The sequence below is a fragment of the Sturnira hondurensis genome, unplaced genomic scaffold (assembly GCF_014824575.4).
Source record: "Sturnira hondurensis isolate 20B ecotype Veracruz unplaced genomic scaffold, ASM1482457v3 Scaffold0009178, whole genome shotgun sequence".
NCBI classification, from domain to species: domain Eukaryota; kingdom Metazoa; phylum Chordata; class Mammalia; order Chiroptera; family Phyllostomidae; genus Sturnira; species Sturnira hondurensis.
This window is the reverse complement of record NW_028081809.1, coordinates 4054825-4076955: the sequence shown is the minus strand read 5'-3', so window position 1 is coordinate 4076955 and position 22131 is coordinate 4054825. Positions and strand designations below refer to the sequence as shown.

Genomic DNA, 22131 nt, shown 5'->3' with positions numbered 1-22131 from the left:
CTTAAGGCTATATCAATGAATAAGTTTAACAACTAAGATGGATCTCTGGGAGCTCTGAGACGTTAGCTGACCTGGGTCCCGTGCTCGTAAAAGCTGCCTTGGTGCGCAGCCTAGTTCTTTCTGTATACACACAGACCTAACAAAGGGAGCCACAAGCTGTGGATCACTGATAGCTCCAAACATGTTGCACAGGGCTAGTTACAAACAGTATCTGACAAGGGTCTGCACCAGACTCTGCAGATCCACCTAATACACAGAAACAGACACAGACAGACAGTCAAAAATGGGAAGGCAAAGAAACAGGCTCAAAATGAAAGAACAAGAGAATTCTCCAGAAGAACTAGACGAAATGGAGGCAAGCAATTTATTAGATAAGAGTTTTTAGCATAATGATTATAAGGACACTCAAGAACATGAAAGAGGACATAGAAACCATAAAAAAGACCAGTCAGAAATAAAGAATGCAATATCTGAAATAAATAATACACTGGAAGTAATTAATAGTAGGTCAGAGGAAGCCGAGGACTGACTGCATCAGGGGTTTGGAAGACAAGGTAGAAAAAAACACCCAAGCAGAGCAACAAAAAGAAAAAAAATTGAAAAAAAAATGAGGTGAGCTTGAGAAACATTTTGGACAACATGAAGCATAACAACATCTGTACCATGGAAATACCAGAAGAAGGAAGTGAGCAAGGGATCAAAAATCCAACTGAAGAGATAATGACCAAAAATCTTCCTAATCTAGTGATGGAAGACACAAAAGTCCAGGAAGCTCAGAGTCCCAAACAAGTTGGACCAAAGAGGCCTACACCAATGCACATCTAATTAAAATGGCAAGGGTTAAAGACAAGGAGAGAACCCTAAAAGCCTCAAGAAAAAAGCAGGCAGTTCCATACAAGGCAGCACCAATTAGACTGTTGTCTGATTTCTCCACAGAAACATTTTAGGCCAGAAGGGAGAGGCATGAAATATTCAAGGTGGTGAAAAGCAAGGACCTAAGACCATGGCTACTTTACCCAGCAAGGCTACCATTTAAAGTTGAAGGAGAGATAAGGAGCTCCCCAGACAAGAAAAAGGTAAAGGAGTTTGTTAACGCCAAAGCAGTACTGCAGTGAATGTTAAATGGCTTGCTTTAAGGAGAAATAGTCTAATAATAAATTGGCACTAAATACACATCTATCAATAAGCACCTTAAATATAAATGGCTAAATGCTCCAACCAAAAGACACACAAGGGTAGCTGAATCACAAGAATACAAGACCCATATATATGCTGCTTCCAAGAGACTCATCTCAGATTGAAAGATGCAGACAGATTAATATAAAGGGAGAGAAAAAGTATTTCATGCAAATGAAAAGGGGAAAAAGCTGGAGTAGCAATACTTATATACAACAAAATAGACTTTAAAACCAAGGCTACAGTAAGAGACAAAGAAGGATACTGCATAATGATAAAGGGAACAATCCAACAAAAGGATATAACTCTAGTAAATATTTACATACCCAACATAAGAGGACCTAAATATGTGAAGAAAACCTTGATAAACATAAAGGGAGAGATGAAGAGAAATAAAATCACAGTTGGGGATTTTAACACCCCAATGACTTCAATGGATAGATCTTTCAGACACAAAATCAACAGGGAGACAGCGGCCTTAAATGATACATTAGATCAAATGAATTTAATTGATATCTTCAAAGCATTTCACCCCAAATTTTCACCCCCACTTTTCAAGTGCACATGGAATGTTTTCCAGGACAGACTACATGTCAGGACACAAAGCAAGTCTCAATAAATGTAAGAAGACTGAAATCATATCAAGCATCCTCTCTGACTCCAAATGCTATGAAACTAGACATCAGTCACAAGAAAAACACTGAAAAATACCCAAAGACATGGAAGCTAAATAACACATTATTAAATAATGAATGGGTCAACGAGATCAATAAAGAAATCAAAAGATACCTCAAAGCAAATGAAAATGAGAATACAACAACCCAAAATCTGTGGGACACAGGAAGAGCAACCCTAAGAGGAAAATTCACAATATTACAGGTTTATTTCAAAAAATAAGAAAAAGCTTAAACAAACAATGTAACTTTACACTTAAAAGAACTTTAAAAAGAATAACAAAGCCCAAAGCGAGTAGAAGCAAGGAAATAATAAAGATCAGAGCAGAAATAAATGAAACAGAGTCTTAAAAAAGATACAAAAAATCAATGAATCCAAGAGCTGATTCTCTGTAAAGATAAACATGACTGACACACTTTTAATCAGATTCATTAAGGAAAAAAGTGAGAGGATCCAAATAAATAAAATCAGAAATGAAAGAGGAGAAATAACAACTAGACCCCCCAAAATACAAAGGACTGTAAGAAAATATGAACAAATACATGCAAACAAACTGGATAAATTCCCAGAAACATACAATCTTCCAGAACTGAATCATGAAGAATCAAAGAATCTGAAATAGACAGATTACACCTAGTGAAACTGAAGCACTAATCAAAAAACCCTCAACAAACAAAAGCCCTGGACTAGATGGCTTCACAGGTGAATTTTACCAAACATTCTGAAGAGAACTAATACCTCTCCTTCTCAAACTATTTCAAAAAATTCAAGGGGAAGGAAGGCTCCGAAGCTCATTTTATGAGGCCATGATTATTATAATTCCAAAAATGGATAAAGATACTACAACTACAATTAAAGAAAATTGTAGTCAATATCCTTGATGAACACAGATGCTAGAACTCTTACCAAAATATTAGCAAACCTAATATAGCAATGCATCTAAAAAGATCATACAGCATAGTCAAGTGGGATTTATCCTAGGGATGCAAGGTGGTACCATATTCACAAATCAATAAATGTGACTCACCACATAAACAAAATAGAGGGTAAAAAGCACATGATTATATCAATAGATACAGAAAAAGCATCTGATATAATCTAGGACCATTTATGATAAAAACACTCAGCACAGTGGAAACAGAGGGAGCATATGTAATAAAGACCTACTGCCAATGTCATACTCAAAGGGAAAAAACTAAAAGTATTTCCTTTAAGGTAAGGAACAAGACATCTGCGTCTGCTTTCACTACTGTTACTCAACATATAGTACTGGAAGTCCTAGCCAAAGTTATCAGACAAGAAGAAAAAATAAAAGCCATCCCAATTGGGAAAAAAAAAAGTAAAATGGTCATTATTTGCAGATTACATGATACTGTATATAGAAAACCCCTGAAGATTTCATCAAAAAACTACTAAACCAGATGAATGAATTTAGCAAATTAGCAGGACACAAAATTAATACCCTGAAATCAGTTGCATTTTTATATGCTAATAATGAACTAACAGAAAGGGAAATTGAGAAAACAATCCCATTTGCAACTGCTTCGAGAAGAATAAAATACCTAGGAGTTAACCTAATCAAGAATGTAAAGCACAAGTGGCAAACACAAGGCCCATGGGCCAGCTCCGGCCCTCCACCTTGTTTTATCCAGCCTGGCAGCTTGTTTCTACCTGGCGGCAGTGCCGAGCTCTCATGTAACTATTAAGGAGTAGTTACATTTACACAGTCCTAAAATTACATTTGGCCCTTTGAAGGCAACTGTGAGGCTGATGTGGCCCCCAGTGAAAATGAGTTTGACACCCCTGATATAAAGGATCTGTACTTGGAAAATTATAAGACACTGAAGAAAGAAACTGAAGAAAATACAAATAAGTGGAAAAACATACTGTGTTCATGGACAGGAATAATTAACATCATTAAAATGTCATAACACCCAAAGCAATCTATGGATTCAATGTTATTCCTATCAAACTCCAATGACATATTTCACAGAAATAGAACAAATATTTCAACAATTTATATGGAACCACAAAAGGCCCCCCACAGCAACAGTGATCCTGAGAAAGAAGAACAAAGTAGGAGGAATCACACTATCTAATATGAAACTATACCTAAGGTCATAGTAATCAAAACAGCATGGTCCTGGCATAGAAACAGACTTATAGATCAATGGAAAAGAATAGGAGCCAAGATATAAAGCCACATCTTTACAGTCGATTAATATTTGACAAAAAAAGCAAGAACATGCAATGGGCTGAAGGCAGTTTATTCAATAAATGGTGTTGGGAAAATTGGACGGATACGTGCAGAAAAATGAAACTATACCACCTCTAAACACAAACAAGAATAAGTTCAAAATGGATTACAGACTTAAGTGTTAGACCCAAAACTATAAAAATTCTAGAAGGAAATACAGGCCACAAAATCTTGGACTGCTTTTTATTTTATCAGATATATCTCCCCAGGCAAGGGAAACAAAAGAAAAAATAAATAAGTGGGACTATATCAAACTAAAATTTTTTTGCATAGCAACAGAAAACATTAACAAAATAAAGAGAATCCAGAGGCCCTGGGTGGTGTGGCTCAGTGGGATGAGCACGGGCCTGCAATCCAAAGGGTCATAGGTTGGATTCCCAGTTAGAGCAAATGCCTGGGTTGTGGGCCATGTCTTCACTAGGGGACACATGAGAGGCAACCACACACTGGTGTTTCTTTCCTTCTCTTTTTCCTTCCTTTCCCCCTCTCTAAAAGTAAATAAATAAAATCTTAAAAAAATAGAAAATATGAATATACCTGTAGCAAATAAAGAGATTGAGTTAGTAATTTTAAAACTTCCCACAAGAAAAGCCTGGGCCCAGATGGCTTCATTGGTGAATTCTATCAAACATTTAAAGAAGGATTAACAGCAAACCTTCACAAACTCTTCCCTCCAAAACAGAAGAGGCAGAAACACTTTCCAACTCATTCTATTAAGACAAAAACCCTATCTACTGTCTTTATTCATAAAACAACAGCTATTTTAATGTCAAAGAAACAAGCACATTATTGCAGAACAGTCCTTCTCTAGAAAGGGTATTTGTAAATTTCTTAAACATACACATCGTAATATTTTTATAAACATTTATATTGTTCTTATTTTGCTCCTTTTTCTAAAGACTCGTGAAAATTTCAGTACAGATTAAAGATTAAAGATTTTTAATCTGTACTGAAATCCCACAATACTATTAAAAAGTGACAATAGTATTGTATACTTTTTAAAGGCATAATTACTGCTATAAACAGGAATTACAAAGAAACTGTACAACAGAAATATTCACTGTTATATTTTCTTATGTAAAAGGTTACTCCTGGAAGACATGCTGATAGTTTTATTCCATAGGGACTTTGATGATAACCATTCAAGACTGAATTTAAAAAAAAGGGGTCACTAAATAAAAAATGAATATTATTTTTGAAAGCAAGTATATAAAAATATATACATTAAGGTTACTATTTAAGAAGAAAACTAAGAATGAGACAGAATGCTGCTGCTTAGTTCTTTGGTGTTATTGTTTCAATGGCATTAGGGTGGCTAGGTCAAGAGTTCTTCCTTGTCATCTGTGGAAAGGCACTGGGCCCCTGAAGACCCCCCTGAGAAGTATGGCAGCATACACAGGCTATGGCGTCATGGGTCTGTGTCTGCTTGCCTAACACTGGAGCAGCAGGAACTCCAGGTGGGGCAGTTTCAATTCCTCTGCACATATGGGAAGCTCTTTACCAGATTGCACTTCCCTAACACATTCTCAACTCTTCCAGCAAGGAGGAAGAGATACAAGGTCAGAGAGCAGGACACTGTCTAGGCTATGATCCCACTAGTGAGCAGGTTGCTGTGCATTAAAACGTGGTTACCTGGAATGGCAACTTCTTGCTTCCTCATTTCAGATTTGTATACTCTCCTTTCTTTGGTCTCTATTCCACCACTTGTAAACTCTGGGTTTGGTCATCAATGGGCAAAAGTCCCTTATGTCTCAAGCCCCTATGATCTACTTATTTTATCAGAGCTTTCTGCCTTTATGTTTCTGACATCAGCACAGGTTATAATAAAAATGTACTGCTTTCCTTTTCCATCATTCCCGATGAATGTGTCTTGGGGACCTCACTAGAAAGTGAGGTTGTGGCTGAAACAAAATATAAATAGCCTCCTTTTTTTTTTTTTTTTNCTTTTTCTAAAGACTCGTGAAAATTTCAGTACAGATTAAAGATTAAAGATTTTTAATCTGTACTGAAATCCCACAATACTATTAAAAAGTGACAATAGTATTGTATACTTTTTAAAGGCATAATTACTGCTATAAACAGGAATTACAAAGAAACTGTACAACAGAAATATTCACTGTTATATTTTCTTATGTAAAAGGTTACTCCTGGAAGACATGCTGATAGTTTTATTCCATAGGGACTTTGATGATAACCATTCAAGACTGAATTTAAAAAAAAGGGGTCACTAAATAAAAAATGAATATTATTTTTGAAAGCAAGTATATAAAAATATATACATTAAGGTTACTATTTAAGAAGAAAACTAAGAATGAGACAGAATGCTGCTGCTTAGTTCTTTGGTGTTATTGTTTCAATGGCATTAGGGTGGCTAGGTCAAGAGTTCTTCCTTGTCATCTGTGGAAAGGCACTGGGCCCCTGAAGACCCCCCTGAGAAGTATGGCAGCATACACAGGCTATGGCGTCATGGGTCTGTGTCTGCTTGCCTAACACTGGAGCGGCAGGAACTCCAGGTGGGGCAGTTTCAATTCCTCTGCACATATGGGAAGCTCTTTACCAGATTGCACTTCCCTAACACATTCTCAACTCTTCCAGCAAGGAGGAAGAGATACAAGGTCAGAGAGCAGGACACTGTCTAGGCTATGATCCCACTAGTGAGCAGGTTGCTGTGCATTAAAACGTGGTTACCTGGAATGGCAACTTCTTGCTTCCTCATTTCAGATTTGTATACTCTCCTTTCTTTGGTCTCTATTCCACCACTTGTAAACTCTGGGTTTGGTCATCAATGGGCAAAAGTCCCTTATGTCTCAAGCCCCTATGATCTACTTATTTTATCAGAGCTTTCTGCCTTTATGTTTCTGACATCAGCACAGGTTATAATAAAAATGTACTGCTTTCCTTTTCCATCATTCCCGATGAATGTGTCTTGGTGACCTCACCAGAAAGTGAGGTTGTGGCTGAAACAAAATATAAATAGCCTCCTTTTTTTTTTGCTTAAAACCATCTAATGGAACCCCCATTCCACTATAAGGCATAAAAGTTAGCTGGGTGTATGTGTAAGGGGAAGTGAGGACCCTTGTTTATAGTATGCTATCTAGGGTAACTACAACAGCTGCCAGTTAGAAGGGACACCTATGACAAATGCTAATAGCATACTACTGCTACCTACCCTAATTCTGTGCTTCATAATTTCTCTTGCCAAAATATCTGAATCTTTTTTCTCTCTTTTTACTCATTCATACATTAAGTCTAATAACCAAACCTGATGGAACCCTTATGACCTGTTTTTCTTTGCACACGGCACACAGATACGAAGTTTTTCCAGAATTCAAAGGCTACTTATTTATTAATCCTCACGTGAGGATATGTTCAATGATTTTTAAGAGCAAGAGAGAGAGGAGGAGAAGAGGGAGGGATAGACAGAAAGAGAGAGACGAAAGGAGAGTGACAGAGAGAGAGAGAGAGAGAGAGAGAAAGAAACATCGATGTAAGAGAACAGCAACTGGTTTCCTCCCATATGTGCCCCAACCTGGGATCAAATCCACAACCTAGGTATGCACCCTGACCAGGGATCAAAGCCTCAACCTTCTGGTGACTAGGACATTTCAATCAACTGAGCTGCTGGGTCAGGGCTCCACAGGCATTTTATAATATTCTGCCTAAATAGGACCCTCATAAATTTCAGTTCAAATGTAACTTGGAAATGATCACCTCCCTTTCCCTCCTCCTCCTTAAAATTTGGTGGTTAAGGCAGGACAGGTTTTTCACATCACACTTAGTACCATACCATGGTGTCACCAGGTCACCACAAAATCCCTTTAGAGCAAGAGGTTATTATTTTTTAACTTTGTCATAAGTTTAAAAATAAAAAATACATAATTAGGAAAAAATAAGTAAAAACTTACTGTTATTGGTACATCTTTTGTTCCTGAATTTAATAAATGAAGATTTAAAACTTTTGGTAGATCTGTTAAAATTGAAGAAAGAAATATTTCTTAAAAAGGTGTATTTTACAACAAGTTATGATCTTTTATCTTCTTAGATACCAGATTGAATCTATTCTAGAATGTGAAATAAAATGGCCATTACATTAATAAAAAGAAACATTAGGTAGGAATCACCTTACTCATTAAGGACACTGTGTGCTACAAGAACTGCCCCCACCTAAACAACCAAGGCCAAAATAAAACAAAAATTTTTTAGTAAACTTGACATTAAAACTTTTTGTTTCCAGCAAAGTACAATGAAGCAAATTAAAAATGTGCAATGTGAAATTATATTAAAACTGAATCTCACATTCAAAAACGGGTCTTCAACATCAAACAACAAAATTTTAATTATATATGCCCCACAGACATCCCAAATTACGAGTATGGTTGACTCTTAAGCAACACTGGAATTAGGGGTGCCGATCCTCATGTAGTTGAAAATCTGTGTATAACCTTTGATTCTCCCAAATTTTAACTATACTCCCTTGATATCTAAAGGGGACTGGTTCCAGGACCCCCAGCAGATATCAAAATTTGTGGATGCTCAAGTTCCTCATATAAAAAGGCGCAGAACAATGCCGTCAACCTTTCACATCCACAGACAGAAAATATGGTTTTTGATCCCCAGTTGGTTGGATCATGGATGTGAAACCTGGGATTACGGAGGCCAACCGTTTATTTATTGAACAAAATCCACATATAAATAGACCTGTGCAGTCCAAAACCACCCTGTTCAATGGTTAACTACACTATCAGTTTTCCTTAACAAATCCTTAACTTGATTGTTTTTAGTTTTAGAATTTAAATTCTTTCTCTGACCACCTGGGACAAATTTCTAATATCATGTCATTATAATGCAATTGAATAATCAATGTCTAAATAAAAATCCAGAAGTGGGGAGGAACTGGATTACAAAATTGAAAAGTTACTTTGTATCTCAACTCCCATTTAGAAGACGTTACTTATGTTATCCCATGGCCTTGTAAGGGTTCACAGTTCCCAAAAGATTTCTACAAAGTCAGATAACCTACTAGAAAGAACTTTCAAAGCTGAACTACAAAGGAGTTAAAGTAGTACCATTCAGTACTGAACAGGGATTTTCTTTCTTTAAAAAAACTCATAAGACACTGTTTCTTTTCTTACCTTGTGTTCGCAGTGTACCAAAATCTAACATTTCTGTTGAGGAATAAATTCCAGGGGCTTGGAAAAAAGAAAAGTAAACAATTATATTTCACTTTGCCAGAGTCAGATGCAGTGAAAAAGTAAATAAATTTATAGTGCCTTCAGTTTTCCACTCACCTGTTGTAACTTCGACCTCAACAGGAAGAATGATAAACTCTGTGCTGTCTGAAGCATTAGTCTTTATTCTTATGAAGGCCGTGTGGTTATCTGCTTCTCTGGAGGAAAAACTGGCTCTCATCACTCCCTTGGTTTCATAAGGAGGAATTTCCTGATAAGTTAACAGGCCATAATGTAGCACAACTTTTGTAATGGTGCAAAACCACCAGTTTATTCAGTAAGATGACATTGACCACAAGATGCCTAATTATTTTATATTCCTACTAAAAAAATACATTGACAAATATATTCCACTGTAACACACATTCCAATTTTGGAATGAGGACGTTCAAATGTGAAATACGTGCATTGCCACCAGCAAAATCATCATTAAAAGGTTGTTCTTCGACGTATTGGTGATACTAAGGTATAGGAGGTCTGTACAGAAAAGTCCACCACTATTAATATAACAAGAACAGTTTGCGTGACATCCATGTAACCTGCAGCCAAGGAGAGTGGACTGGAATGCACATGGTGAACAATGATGACTTCACTGTACTAGTTAGTGGGGTGGTAGATGCATTGAGTGAGCATATGTACTGTGTAGCTGTTATGTGCAAAATGACTGAGTGAGTAGAGCAACAAATCTGCATCAAATTTTGCACTAAGCACAAACAGTCACCTGGGGAAACTATCTGGATGATTCAGAAGGCTACAGCTATGGGCAACTAACGATTGGCAGCTTCATCATGACCATGCACTCACTCATGCATCACGTCTAGTGCAGAGTTTTTTCGCAAAGCATCAAATCACCCAGGTGACTTAGGCCCTCTTAAGCCCAGATTTGGTACTCTGCGACTTCTGGCTTTTCCAAAACTAAAATCACCTTTGAAAGAGGAAGAGATTTCAGACCATTGATGAGATTGAGGAAAACATGGGGGCAGTTGATAGAGACTGGGAGAACTGTGTGAGGTCCAAGGTGACTACTTTGAAGGGGACTGAGGCATCATTGTTCTATGTATAATGTTCTGGGTATCTTCTTCAATAAATGAATGTCTCTACTTTTCATATTACAGTGATCCCTCACCTATTTCGGGAGTTACGTTCCAGAGACCCCCGCAATAGGGGGATTTTACAGGTGAAAATCTGCGAAGTAGCAGTTATATTTATTTTATTATTTATATATTTTTAAAGCTTCATAAACCCTTCCCACACTCCTACAAACATTTCCCACTCTCTTATTAACCTTTCCCCTGCTCTTATATAAACACTTCATATGCTCTTAAACACTTTCTACACTCTTAAACCTATGTAATTTTAACAACACATAAAATTCTATGTGGGTACTCACCAGTGAAGTGTACAGTCGTCCCTCGCCATACCGCAGTTCACTTACTGCAACCTCACTGTAAACCCATGATACAGTGAAGTCGCAATAAGTGAACTGAGATATAGAGAAGGATGACTGTACATGGCTGGATATCCTCTGTACAGACCTCATATAATTCAGTCCTGAAATTCTCTAACAGAAATGTCATCATCAAATGGAAGCTTTTACAGGAATCTTTTAAAAATTAAAACCAAGAGAACTTAGACTCTGCATTCCTTTCATTTAAAACCTAACAAAAACAAAAACCCCAAAACCTTCCCAAGCAAATCTGCAGTGTACCAACTATGGGTGGTCAGGAAGGCTTTAGACAGCACACCTGCAATTTCCAGGCCTGTAATGGGAGAACACTCACACACACACAAACTAGAAGGAAGATTCTTTTTTTTTTTTAAAGCTACTTTTTGAAGTATAATTCTTTTCCTGGTTAAAACAATCTGGCTTCCTTGGGATGACCAGATTTTCTCTGCTCACACCTTTTTGATATATTTTAGGAAGTCCCTGTGTTTAGATTTTACCATTTTCACTTACCTTTACTATCAACTTTTTAGTTTTAAAAACTAAAGGAGGTGACTGAAACACTCCTACGGCCCCTAGAGAGGGACCACCCACTCATAACTTACCGTTGTCTGGGATCTGACTTAGTCTCTGGGTTTTCTCACATACTGAAATGGGGTGAGGGTGAAGTAAAGGCCAACTGACCTTCTTCCCCTCTAGATGTGTAAGAGTAAGAGTCACTATATTTTTTCTTGTACCCAGTGGGATTTATTAAAACATACCATCTCTGCTACCATTCATTATAATTCTTACCTAAGCAGAAACCTGAATCTCTTATGTTTGTTTATTAGGTACCAGTTATATTAGATAGTAAATTCTTAGTTCTTCTATCTATAATTATATACAAATTTAGTAGCTTATAGTTAAATTTTCTGAAGCACTATTTTAGAGACTATTTCTTCCAAAGGCTTTTCAAATAACAATATAATTATAAGGTAAAACATTTTGTGAAAGAATATAAATGAACCATTTACATATTGCATATTTCTACCTGATAGTGTGTTTCTATATCTCAGCAGTTTGCCAATCACTGACAAATTCATATCTAATGTTTAGGTCAACATCCTAAAAATGCCCCATACATTCTTTCCCTTTCTGAGACTGGTCAGAAGACAGAATCTTGAGGCAATGTGTGTTTAATAGCACAATTCATAAAGAAAAGTTGATCTTCAGAGCTCATTTGTAGCAGCATAGTCACAGTGTGTCTTCAACAATGTGAATGACCTTGGTATAAGAATTGCGTTTTCTGTATCTTTTCTCTCTTTGATTATAAAGCATGGTAAAAAACATTTAAAAACCCTCAAAACTCTCCTATGGTAGGAACCAACAATGCAAATAAGGTAGTTACTACATATTCATTAATTTGGTTAATATTTGGTAGCATTCTCTAGGAAAAAGTGGTTTCCTATGCACTAATACAAACTATTGTTAAATATTCAACAATATTAAAGGTGGATATAGAACAGCTAAGAATGTAAACATTTCAAAGTCCATACATGAGTTTGGCTATATTTCCCCTACAAATGCAGACAGTAAGTCTGGATGTTCAATTTTGTACCTTTGAAAATCAAATGGATCCTTCCCATAGGGTATTTTATTTAAAACAAACAAACAAACAAATAAACAAAATCTTAGAGTATATAGTTCGAAGATGGGAGATCCAAGATGGCGGAGGAGTGAGTAGAAGGTACACTAACCTCCTCCCAGGACCAATCTGGAATTACAACTAAATTGTAGAAAAATCATGCAGAACAAAGAACTGAACAATAGTGAGAGAGAAGCCTTATAACCACGGACAGAAGAAATAGTTTCAGATACAAGTGTGATGGAGACATGAGAAGGCTTGCTAGGTGCCCACAGGCAGCAGATGAGGTGCTGGAGGGATAAGTAAGTAGCCAGTTGGAACCCCCTGAGAAGTGTGTGGTCTAAATCCTAAGCTGGGATCCTTAGCCTAAAGCACCAGAGCCTGAAAAGTACACAGATAACACCTAATTATGAAAAGTGGCAGGGTTTTTCTCTGCCAAAGACGGACAGCTGGAGACACAAAGAGCTGTTTAAAGGGTCAACACATAGATTTTCTTTTGTGGCCGCTTACTCTGGGCTCCAGCAAAGGTGGGGGCAGAGTGGACTAGAGACGCATGAAGAGAGACTGGGGATGGAGGCTTTGGGGACAGAACTGAAAGAGGAGATTCCGGGATCCTGGTGCTGAGTCATTCCCCACACTGCAACAGTGATCTTGCTCAGGCAGACCACAACCCCCCATGTGGCAGCAACCTGAGGGGAAACAATAGCCCCTGACCCCAGGAGGGACTCTGCCCAGCCCTGTGGTGCTTAAGCCTGATCACTGAGTGCAGAGTGACTAGACTAGGTTTACAACCGAAGGAGTCAGCTATAGACTGTGGATCCCTAGCAATCTTGAACAGGCGGCCTAAGGCCAGACTGGGACACCATCTGACACCACGAGAGGCAGATCCAGAAAGAGAAAACAGTGGTAAATGCTGCTGAGATGAAATCCACTGTGGTCTTCTCCATGATCTGATATATTCTTTCCTTCATAGCTTTTTAACATTAATTTCTTGTTCTTCATGTTTGTGCATATTAGGTCACTAGACTTTATATTATACTTTATTTCAGTTTACATATTTTGCTCATCTCTTCTCTTACCCTCATTTTACCTTCATCTCTTTTCTCATTAAAATTTTATTTTCTGGCCCTGGCTGGTGTAGCTCAGTGGATTGAGCGCAGGCCTGCGAACCAGCCGATCGAGGTTCGATTCCCAGTCAGGGCACATGCCTGGGTTGCAGGCCAGTTCCCGGCAGGGGCCAGTTCCCAGCAAGGGATGCACGAGAAGCAACCATACATTGATGTTTCTCTTCCTCTCTCCTTCCCTTCCCCTCTAAAGATAAATAAATAAATATTAAAAAAAATTTATTTTCTCTTTTGTTTCCATTTCACATTCTTACTCTTTCTCCCCCATCCAGCCTCTCAAAACCAATTTTCTTGTCAATGGTCATCTCACATTCCTTTTCCCACTCTTAGAATACCCGAGTTCTCACTCCACCTTTAGCAATCTTTGCTCATTGGTTGTAGACAGGGTAGTTGTTGCAATTTTTAAATTTTATCTACCGATAGTCACTATTTTTATATTTCAAGTCTCAAATTTTACCATTCCCCTCTCTTACTCTTTTTCATGTCTCAAATTTTAATTTTTCCCTGTCTTAGTCTGTTTTTTTTTTTTCTCACTCTTAGTATTCCCTCTCCCTCTGTCATCTGGAAATCACTCCCCTTGCCTCTAGACATCTGTTACGCTTTTCCTTCTTTCTGTTCTCCTTCTAATTTCAAACCCACCTATTTAATTTTAGCTCATTTGTTGTTGGTAGTGCTGTGGTGGATCTTTTTTTTCCAATTTGGTTCCTATTTTTTTAAAATTTACTTTCCCCCCTTTACTTTCTCTCTCTCACCTTATTATTTAAAAAAATGTTCTCTTTAAACCTAATACTAAAGTCTACCCCTCTCTTACTTTATTCTTCTACTTCATTCCCTTTTTTAATTTATGAGGTAAATTTTACTTTCTCTTTTCACATTGCTCCAATTCCCTACTATTATTAGTGCTCTTCCCTCTACCCTCTCAAAATAATTTTTCTTTCAGTAGGTCATCTCATATTTACTCTCCCTTCTTATAATAGTCTTAATCCCTTTACATCCCTATTAATATTGGTTCATTCTCTGTTAATAGTGAGACACAGTAGAAGGAATTAAAAGCAGGCTAGATGAAGCAGAGGATCAAATCAACCAGACAGAGGACAAGGTAGAAAAATTTCCACAAAGAGCAAGAAAAGAAAAAAGACAAAAGAACTAAGGGGGATTATGGGAAATGCAGGATAACATGAAATGGAGTAATATCCATATAAATAGGGATACCAGAAGGAGAAGAACAGCAAGGGAGAGAAAACCTGTTTGAACAAGTACTGACAGAAAACTTCCCTAATTTGATGAGAGAAGGAGTGATATAAATCCAGGAAGCACAGAGGGTCCCAATAAAGATGAATCCAAAGTAGCCTACTCCAAGACACATTATAATTAAAATGGCAAAATTCAAAGACAAAGAGAGAATTTTAAAAACAGCAAGTGAGAAATAGGAAGTAACATACAAGGGTGCCCCAATAAGGCTAGCAGCTGACTTCTCAACAGAAACACTACAAGCCAGAAAGGAAGGGCAAGAAATATTCCGAGTAATGAGAAGCAAAGGCCTGCAACGAAGACTACTCTACTCAGCAAGGCTCTCATTTAACAGAGGAGGTGAAATAAGGAGTTTCCTAGACAAAAGAAGGCCAAAAGAATACCCCTCCACTAAACCACCATTGCAAGATATGCTAAAGGGACTGCTTTAATAAGATGGAAAAAAAAGAGTGTGAGAGAGAGGAACACAGGTACAAAGGGGAAAAATGGCAACGGAGAAGTACCTCTTAGTAATAATCTTAAATGTAAGTAGATTAAATGCTCCAATCAAAAGACATAGGGTAGCTGAAGAGATAAGAAAATATGACCTGCACATATGCTACCTACAAGAAATCCACCTCAGAATAAAAAACTTACAGAGACTGAAAGTGAAGGGCTGGACAAAAATATTCTGAGCAAATGGACAGGAAAAAAATTTGAGATAGCAATACTTATATCCGACAAACAGACTTCAAAACAAATGCCATAAAGCCAGACACAGAAAGATACTTCATAACACTCAAAGGAAGAATCCATCAAGACATGAACATTGTAAACATATATGCACCCAATGTAGGAGCACCCAAATATATAAGAAAAATCTTGGAGGACTTCACGAAAAATACAGACAGTAACACACTTATAGTAAAGGATTTTAACACTCAATTGTAAAAATGGATAGATCTTCCAAACAAAATATCAACAAGGACATTGTGGCACAGAACAACACACTAGATCAAATGGACTTAATAGACATCTACAGAACTTTTTTATCTAAAGAAGCAACATACACATTCTTTTCAAATGTACATGGAACATTTCTAAAGATACACCACACAATAGGACACAAAACAAACCTTAAAAAAATTCAAGAAAATTGAAATCATAAAAAGCACTTTCTTGGAAACTAGAAACAAACCTGAAAGAAAAACTCTTAAAATATTAAAATTCATGGACATTGAATAGCATGCTATTAAGCAATGAATGAGTTAATAATGAGAACAAGAAAAATCAAAAAAGCTTATAAAAATAAATGAAAATGAACACAAAATAGTCCCCCAAATATGGGACACAGTGAAGGCAGTCCTGAGAGGAAAGTTCACAGTGATACAGGCCTACCTAAAAAAGGTAGTAACATTTCAAATAAACAACCTAACCCTACAAGAACTGGAGGAACAACAAGAAACAAAGCTCAGAGCAAGAAGAAGGAAGGAAATAGTCAAGATCAGAGCAGAATTATCTGACACAGAGACTAAAAGAACAATTCAAAGGATCAATAAATCCAGGAGATGGTTCTTTGAAAAGATAAACAAAATTGACAAGCCTTTAACCAGATTCATCAAGAAAAATAGAGAGAGGACCCAAGTAAAATCAGAAATGAAAGATGAGAAACTACAACTGAGACCACAGTTGTAGTGGTCCACAGTTGTAGAGATCACAAAGGATCCTAAAAAATCACTACAAACAAGTATATGTCAAGAAATTTAAAATCTGGGTAAAATGTACAAATTTCTAAACATATAATCTTCCAAAACTGAATCAAGAAGAAACCGAAAGCCTGAACAGACCTATAACAGCTAGTGAAATTGAAGCAGTAATAAAAGGCCCTAGAATGGGTGGTTTCACAGGAGACTTTTACAAAACATTTACAGAAGAACTAACCCCTATCCTTCTTAAACTATTCCAAAAAATCTAAGAAGAGGGAAGACTACCAAACTCATGAAGCCAGCATCATCCTGATCCCCAAACCAGAGAAAGACACAACAAAGAAAAAAAACTTCAAGCCAATATCACTGATGAACATAGACACTAAAATCCTCAACAAAATATTGGCAAACTACATCCAGGAATATGTTAAAAAGATCACACACCATGATATAGTGAAAGTCATCCCAGGGATGCAAGGATGGTACAATATTGGCCAATCAATAAACATAATGCATCCCATAAAAAAAAGGAATGGCAAAAATCACATGATCATACCAATGGACGCAGAAAAAGCATTTGATAAGGTACAGCACCCAATTATGATAAAAACACTCAGCAAATTGGGAATAGAAGGAGCATTCCTCAACATAATAAAGGCCATATACGAGAAACCTACAGCCAACATCATATTCAACAGGCAAAAACTAAAAGCTTTCCCACAAACATCAGGAACAAGACAAAGGTGTCTGCTTCCACTGCTTCTATTCAACATAATATTGGAAGTCCTAGCCACAGTGATCAGATAAGAAAAAGAAATAAAAGCCATCCGAATTGGAAAGGAGGAAGTGTAACTGTCATTGTTGGTGGATGACATGACAGTGTACATAGAAAACCCTACAGACTCCAATAAACTACTTGAACTAATAAGTTAATTAGGCCAAACAGTGGGATACAAAGTCAATATTCAGAAATTGGAAGCATTTTTATATACCAACAGTAAAACATCAGAAACAGAAATTAGGAAAAAAAATCCTATTTGATATAGCAAAAAGAAAAATAAAATACCTAGGAATAAACCTAACCAAGGAGATAAAAGACCTATACTCAGAAAACTACACAACATGGAAGAAAGAAATTAAGAAACACAGAAACAAATGAAGCATGTACAGTGTTCATGGACTGGAAGAATTAACATCATCAAAATGTCTACACTACCCAAAACAATTTACAGATTCAACGCAAATCCTATAGACATATTTCCCAATGACACATTTTACAGATATAGAAAAAATATTTCAAAAATTTATATGGATTCATAAATAATCCCAAATAGCTTCAGCAATTTTGACAACAAAGAAGAAAGTAGGAGGGATCAGAATACCTGATGTAAAACTAGATTACAAGGCCACTGTAATCAAAATAGTCTGGTACTAGCATAAGAACAGACACATAGATCAATGAAACAGAACTGAGAGCCCAGGTATAAACCCATGTCTCTATGGTCAATTAATATTCGACAAAGGGGACAGGACCATACAAAATGCAGTAAAAATAGCCTCTTTGACAAATGGTGCTGGGAGAGCTGGACAGATACACACAAGAAAAAATGAAACTTGACCACCAAGTTACACCATACACCAAAATAAACTCAAGATGAATAAAATACTTAAATATAAGTCATGACACCATAAAAGTCCTAGAGGAAAACACAGGCAGGAAAATCTCAGACATTCCACGCAGCAACATCATCACTGATATGTCCCCTAAAGCAAGGGACAGAAAGGAAAGAATAAACAAATGGGACCTCATCAAATTAAAAAGCTTCTGCATGGCTAAACAGCATTAGAATGAAAGGAGAACCAACTATATGGAAAAACATAATTGCCAATGACGCCTCTGACAAGGGTTTGATCTCTAAAATATATAAAAAACTCACATGATTCCACACCAGGAAGACAATTAAAAAATGGGCAAAGGACCTAAACAGACACTTCTCCAAAGAGAACACACAGAGGGCCCAGACACATAGGAGAGGGTGCTCAGCATCACTAGCCACCAGAGAGAGGCAAATTAAAACCACAGTGAGATACTACCTGACACTGATCAGAATGGCCATATAAACAAGTCAACAAAAAACAAGTGCTGGTGAGGTTGTGGAGAAAAGGGAACCAAGTACACTGTTGATGAGAATGCAGACTGGTGCAGCTACTGGGAAAAACAGTATGGAATTTCCTCAAAATCTAAAAGTGGAACTGCCTTTTGACCTGGCAATTCCACTGCTGGGATTATACCCTAAGAATCCTGAAACACCAATTCAAAAGAACTTAAGCACCCTAATGTTCATAGCAGCACAATTTATAATTGCCAAGTGCTAGAAATAGCCTAAGTGTCCATCAGTAAATGAGTGGATCAAAAAACTGGTACATTTACACAATGGAATACTATGCAGCAAAAAGAAAGGAGCTCCTATCCTTTGAGACAGCATGGGAGAACTGGAGAGGATTATGCTAAGCAAAATAAGCCTGGCGGTGAAAGACAAATACCGTATGATCTTATCTGTAAGTAGGAACCTAATCAACAAAACAAACAAATAAGCAAAATGGAATCAGAGACATGGAAAGAACAGTGACAGAGACCAGATGGAAGGGACGAGAGGAATCATGGGGGGAAGGAGGGGAAGGGTAACAGGTATAAAGGACTCATGGACAAAGACAATGGGGGTGGGGAGGGGTAAGAACTGAATGTGGGAGGTGGAGAGTGGGGTGGGCAGGGGAAAATAATGGGGGGAATAGACAACTATAATTGAACAATAAAAAGAATAAAATAAAATAGTTAAAAAAATCTTAAAGTAAATTATAAATGATTAGGTTCAGAGACAACTGCACTAATATAATTATGATAAACAGACAAAACCTCTTCCTTTCTCCACAGCGGGTTAAAGATCCCACCAACTTTGTTCACTGCTGTTTTAAAAAATTACTACTTTTCTCTTACTCTCTCATACAATTTTCAAATATATTTGATATAAATTTAATTTTAAGACAACATTTAAAAAGACCCTCATATTTTTTCAGGAGATAAAGAGTTAAGTAGTTTCTGGTGTATTTGAGGGGAAAAAATGGTTTCCTGTGATCACATGTGAGAGAAAAATGTGTTAGCACTCACCCACAATTTTTTGGTACCTCCCTGTTGACCCGTTGGAAGTTCTAGGTGAAGATCTCCTCCACTAGAGTACATTTCTACAACCTGTAACAAAAAAGCACATGACAGTTAAGTTAAAAGTCATATCTTCAATGTACCTGATTTGCTGTTATATAGAAATGAGTTTGATAACCTAATTGTTTACCAGAAAAGATTTAAAAACATTTAGATATAAATGTAGGATAAGTGTCATGTCACTTCAGCAGAGTCGGTTACCCATAAGTGTAAGCAATGGTGGTATTTTTCACAAAAATAATCTGACTTTGAAATATTAAACTTTGAAATAGTGGAGTTGTCTCAAATGCTGAGTTTTAGAAAAACTCAACCATAGGACACTCACAGTAGTCTGTGGAAATTATCAAATTTTAGAAATATAAATTTTGTATTTCTTTTGTGTGTGAGCCAGGCCTCTTTAAGATCAAAGTGGTAAGTGATGTGGGGATTAAAATCAAGAGCATCACTGAACTTCACTTTCCCTCTAACCAGTTCTCCAAACTCCCGGCCCCTAACCTGTCTGTGCTCCCAAATCCATTTTGAAGGAAGAACTTAATTCTGAAGCCCTGGAACAATTTCAGGGTTCTTTCCCCAGGTCTCTCCTGTCCTCTAAGGGCTGGCAGCTCAGCTGGAACACATGGGAGAGCCTAGAGTGGTGAGAGACAGAGGGAAAGGCTTCATCCTTAGGAAAGGGGACTATGGAGTACAGCGAGGGCCAGCATAGCCTGGGGTACCAAAATGAGGCCCAGATGCCACAAGAAACGATACTGGTATCCTGAGAAAGGAGGTCTGGAAGCCTCAAAGTCCTGTTGAGAATAGTCACTACTTGATCGCTTGCCCTTGTGGTGATGGCTGCAGAACCACACTAGGACCACAACCTTCTTCAGCTGAGCTGTTGGGTAATGTGGCTGATGTGCTGCAAGGTGGGCTTCCAGCACTGCAGGAACATGTTCTCCAGGTTGCCCCTCACTTGGTTCCTGATACTTGTTCACCTTCTCTTTCAAGCATGCACAAAGGTCTTTGCTTTGTATATTCCTGCATATTCTTGTTGTCAATTTCCTCCATCCATTTCTGCAGGGAGGGGGGTTGCAGCTTACACATGTTCTTCAAACTGAACTATAGTCTCAAAGTGGCAGATGGTTGCTTGGGCTGAACACCTTCCCAAAGAGAACACCCAGGGTGAGCCCCACATCGGCCTGGGTATATCCCAGGATGATACTCTTCTGCTTCAAGACCGTGGCAAACTACTTGAGGTCTTTATTCAGAACTCTCATGTCCTCATTTGCCTCTTCTTCAGGGTTTGGCTTCAGCTTCACGGCCCCAGTAGGAGGAGCACAAGGCTAGGGGGAGGCCCCTTAGAGTTGTTCCCCATCCTGGCTTCTGTCTGGCCCTCAGGATGGGCCATCTCCCAACATAACTCATAAAGTGGGGACAAGGCGAACCCCCCACCTTGGCTTCAGGGACAAGTTCTGGCTCAATTCCCATCCCACTGGGAGGGCCCTGGAAGCTCAGTCAGTCACAAGGGTAAACCTAACTTGGCTCTGGCCCTCCTGGCCCATGCCTCTACCACCTGGTGGGGGCAAGAAGGCCAAGTCAGAAGCCAGGTGTCCTGCCATGGGAAGGAAGAGGCCCGGTGAATGGAGGGCTCTCCAAGGCACTTAAATTCTGTATTTTCTTATAGTAACACAGTGCTTCTTTATTCACACATTTATAAGACCTAGCAATGGACCTAATAATGGCTATTATAACTGTGAAAGAGTGAACAGTGTATTATTCTGAAACACATAAAACATTTTTAATGTAGTATGAAAATATGTGGCTTCTACTGATGGCAAAATCACAGGTGCTGGTAATGCCTCTGTGGCTTGTACCTATATGCCTGATTTTTTAAAATAGTTTTTTTTTAAATGAAGGAGAAATGACCACAAGTTGAGAAACACCCTTTTAAAAAAATCCTCATACCTGAGGACACGCCTATTGATTTTAGAGACAGGGGAAGGAAGGGAGGGAGAGAGGGAAAAAAACATCAATGTGAGAAAGAAACATCAATTGGCTGACCCCACATGTGCCCTGACCAGGTACCGAACCTGCAAGCTAGGCATGTGCCCTGAGGGGAATTAAACCCATGACCCCTGGTTTACAGGATGATGCTCCAAACAACTGAGGCACACTGGCCAGGGCTTAAAATAGTTGTAATGAGGTCTAATATACAGTAAACTATACATATTTAAAGTGCACAAGATGATGAACTGACATACATACATACATACATACATACATACAGTATAAAGCTACCACTACAATTAAGATATGAAATATACCCCATGTACACAGTTCCCTCGTGCGCTTTGCAATCTACCTGTCCTTCTCCACCCCCTCTCATTCTTAGGTATCCACTGAGTTGCTCTTGGTCACTCTAGATTTGTTTGAATTTTGTAGAGTTTTGTATAAATGGAATCAAAAGCCTGTAC

At 37.8% G+C, this 22131-nt stretch overlaps 1 protein-coding gene and 1 pseudogene across 1 annotated transcript in view; both read right to left on the bottom strand.

Moving 5' to 3' along the window:
- TMEM131 (transmembrane protein 131) overlaps positions 1-22131 on the bottom strand; it is a 216902-nt gene that overhangs the window by 79506 nt on the left and 115265 nt on the right. The window contains exons 8-11 of the mRNA XM_037056831.1: positions 19631-19711; positions 9397-9547; positions 9241-9297; positions 8014-8075 (exon numbers count right to left, since the gene is read on the bottom strand). Of these exons, the coding sequence (XP_036912726.1) occupies positions 8014-8075; positions 9241-9297; positions 9397-9547; positions 19631-19711 (351 nt within the window). The remainder of the gene's footprint in view (positions 1-8013; positions 8076-9240; positions 9298-9396; positions 9548-19630; positions 19712-22131) is intronic.
- Positions 20285-21330, bottom strand: LOC118994214 (POU domain, class 5, transcription factor 1-like; annotated as a pseudogene).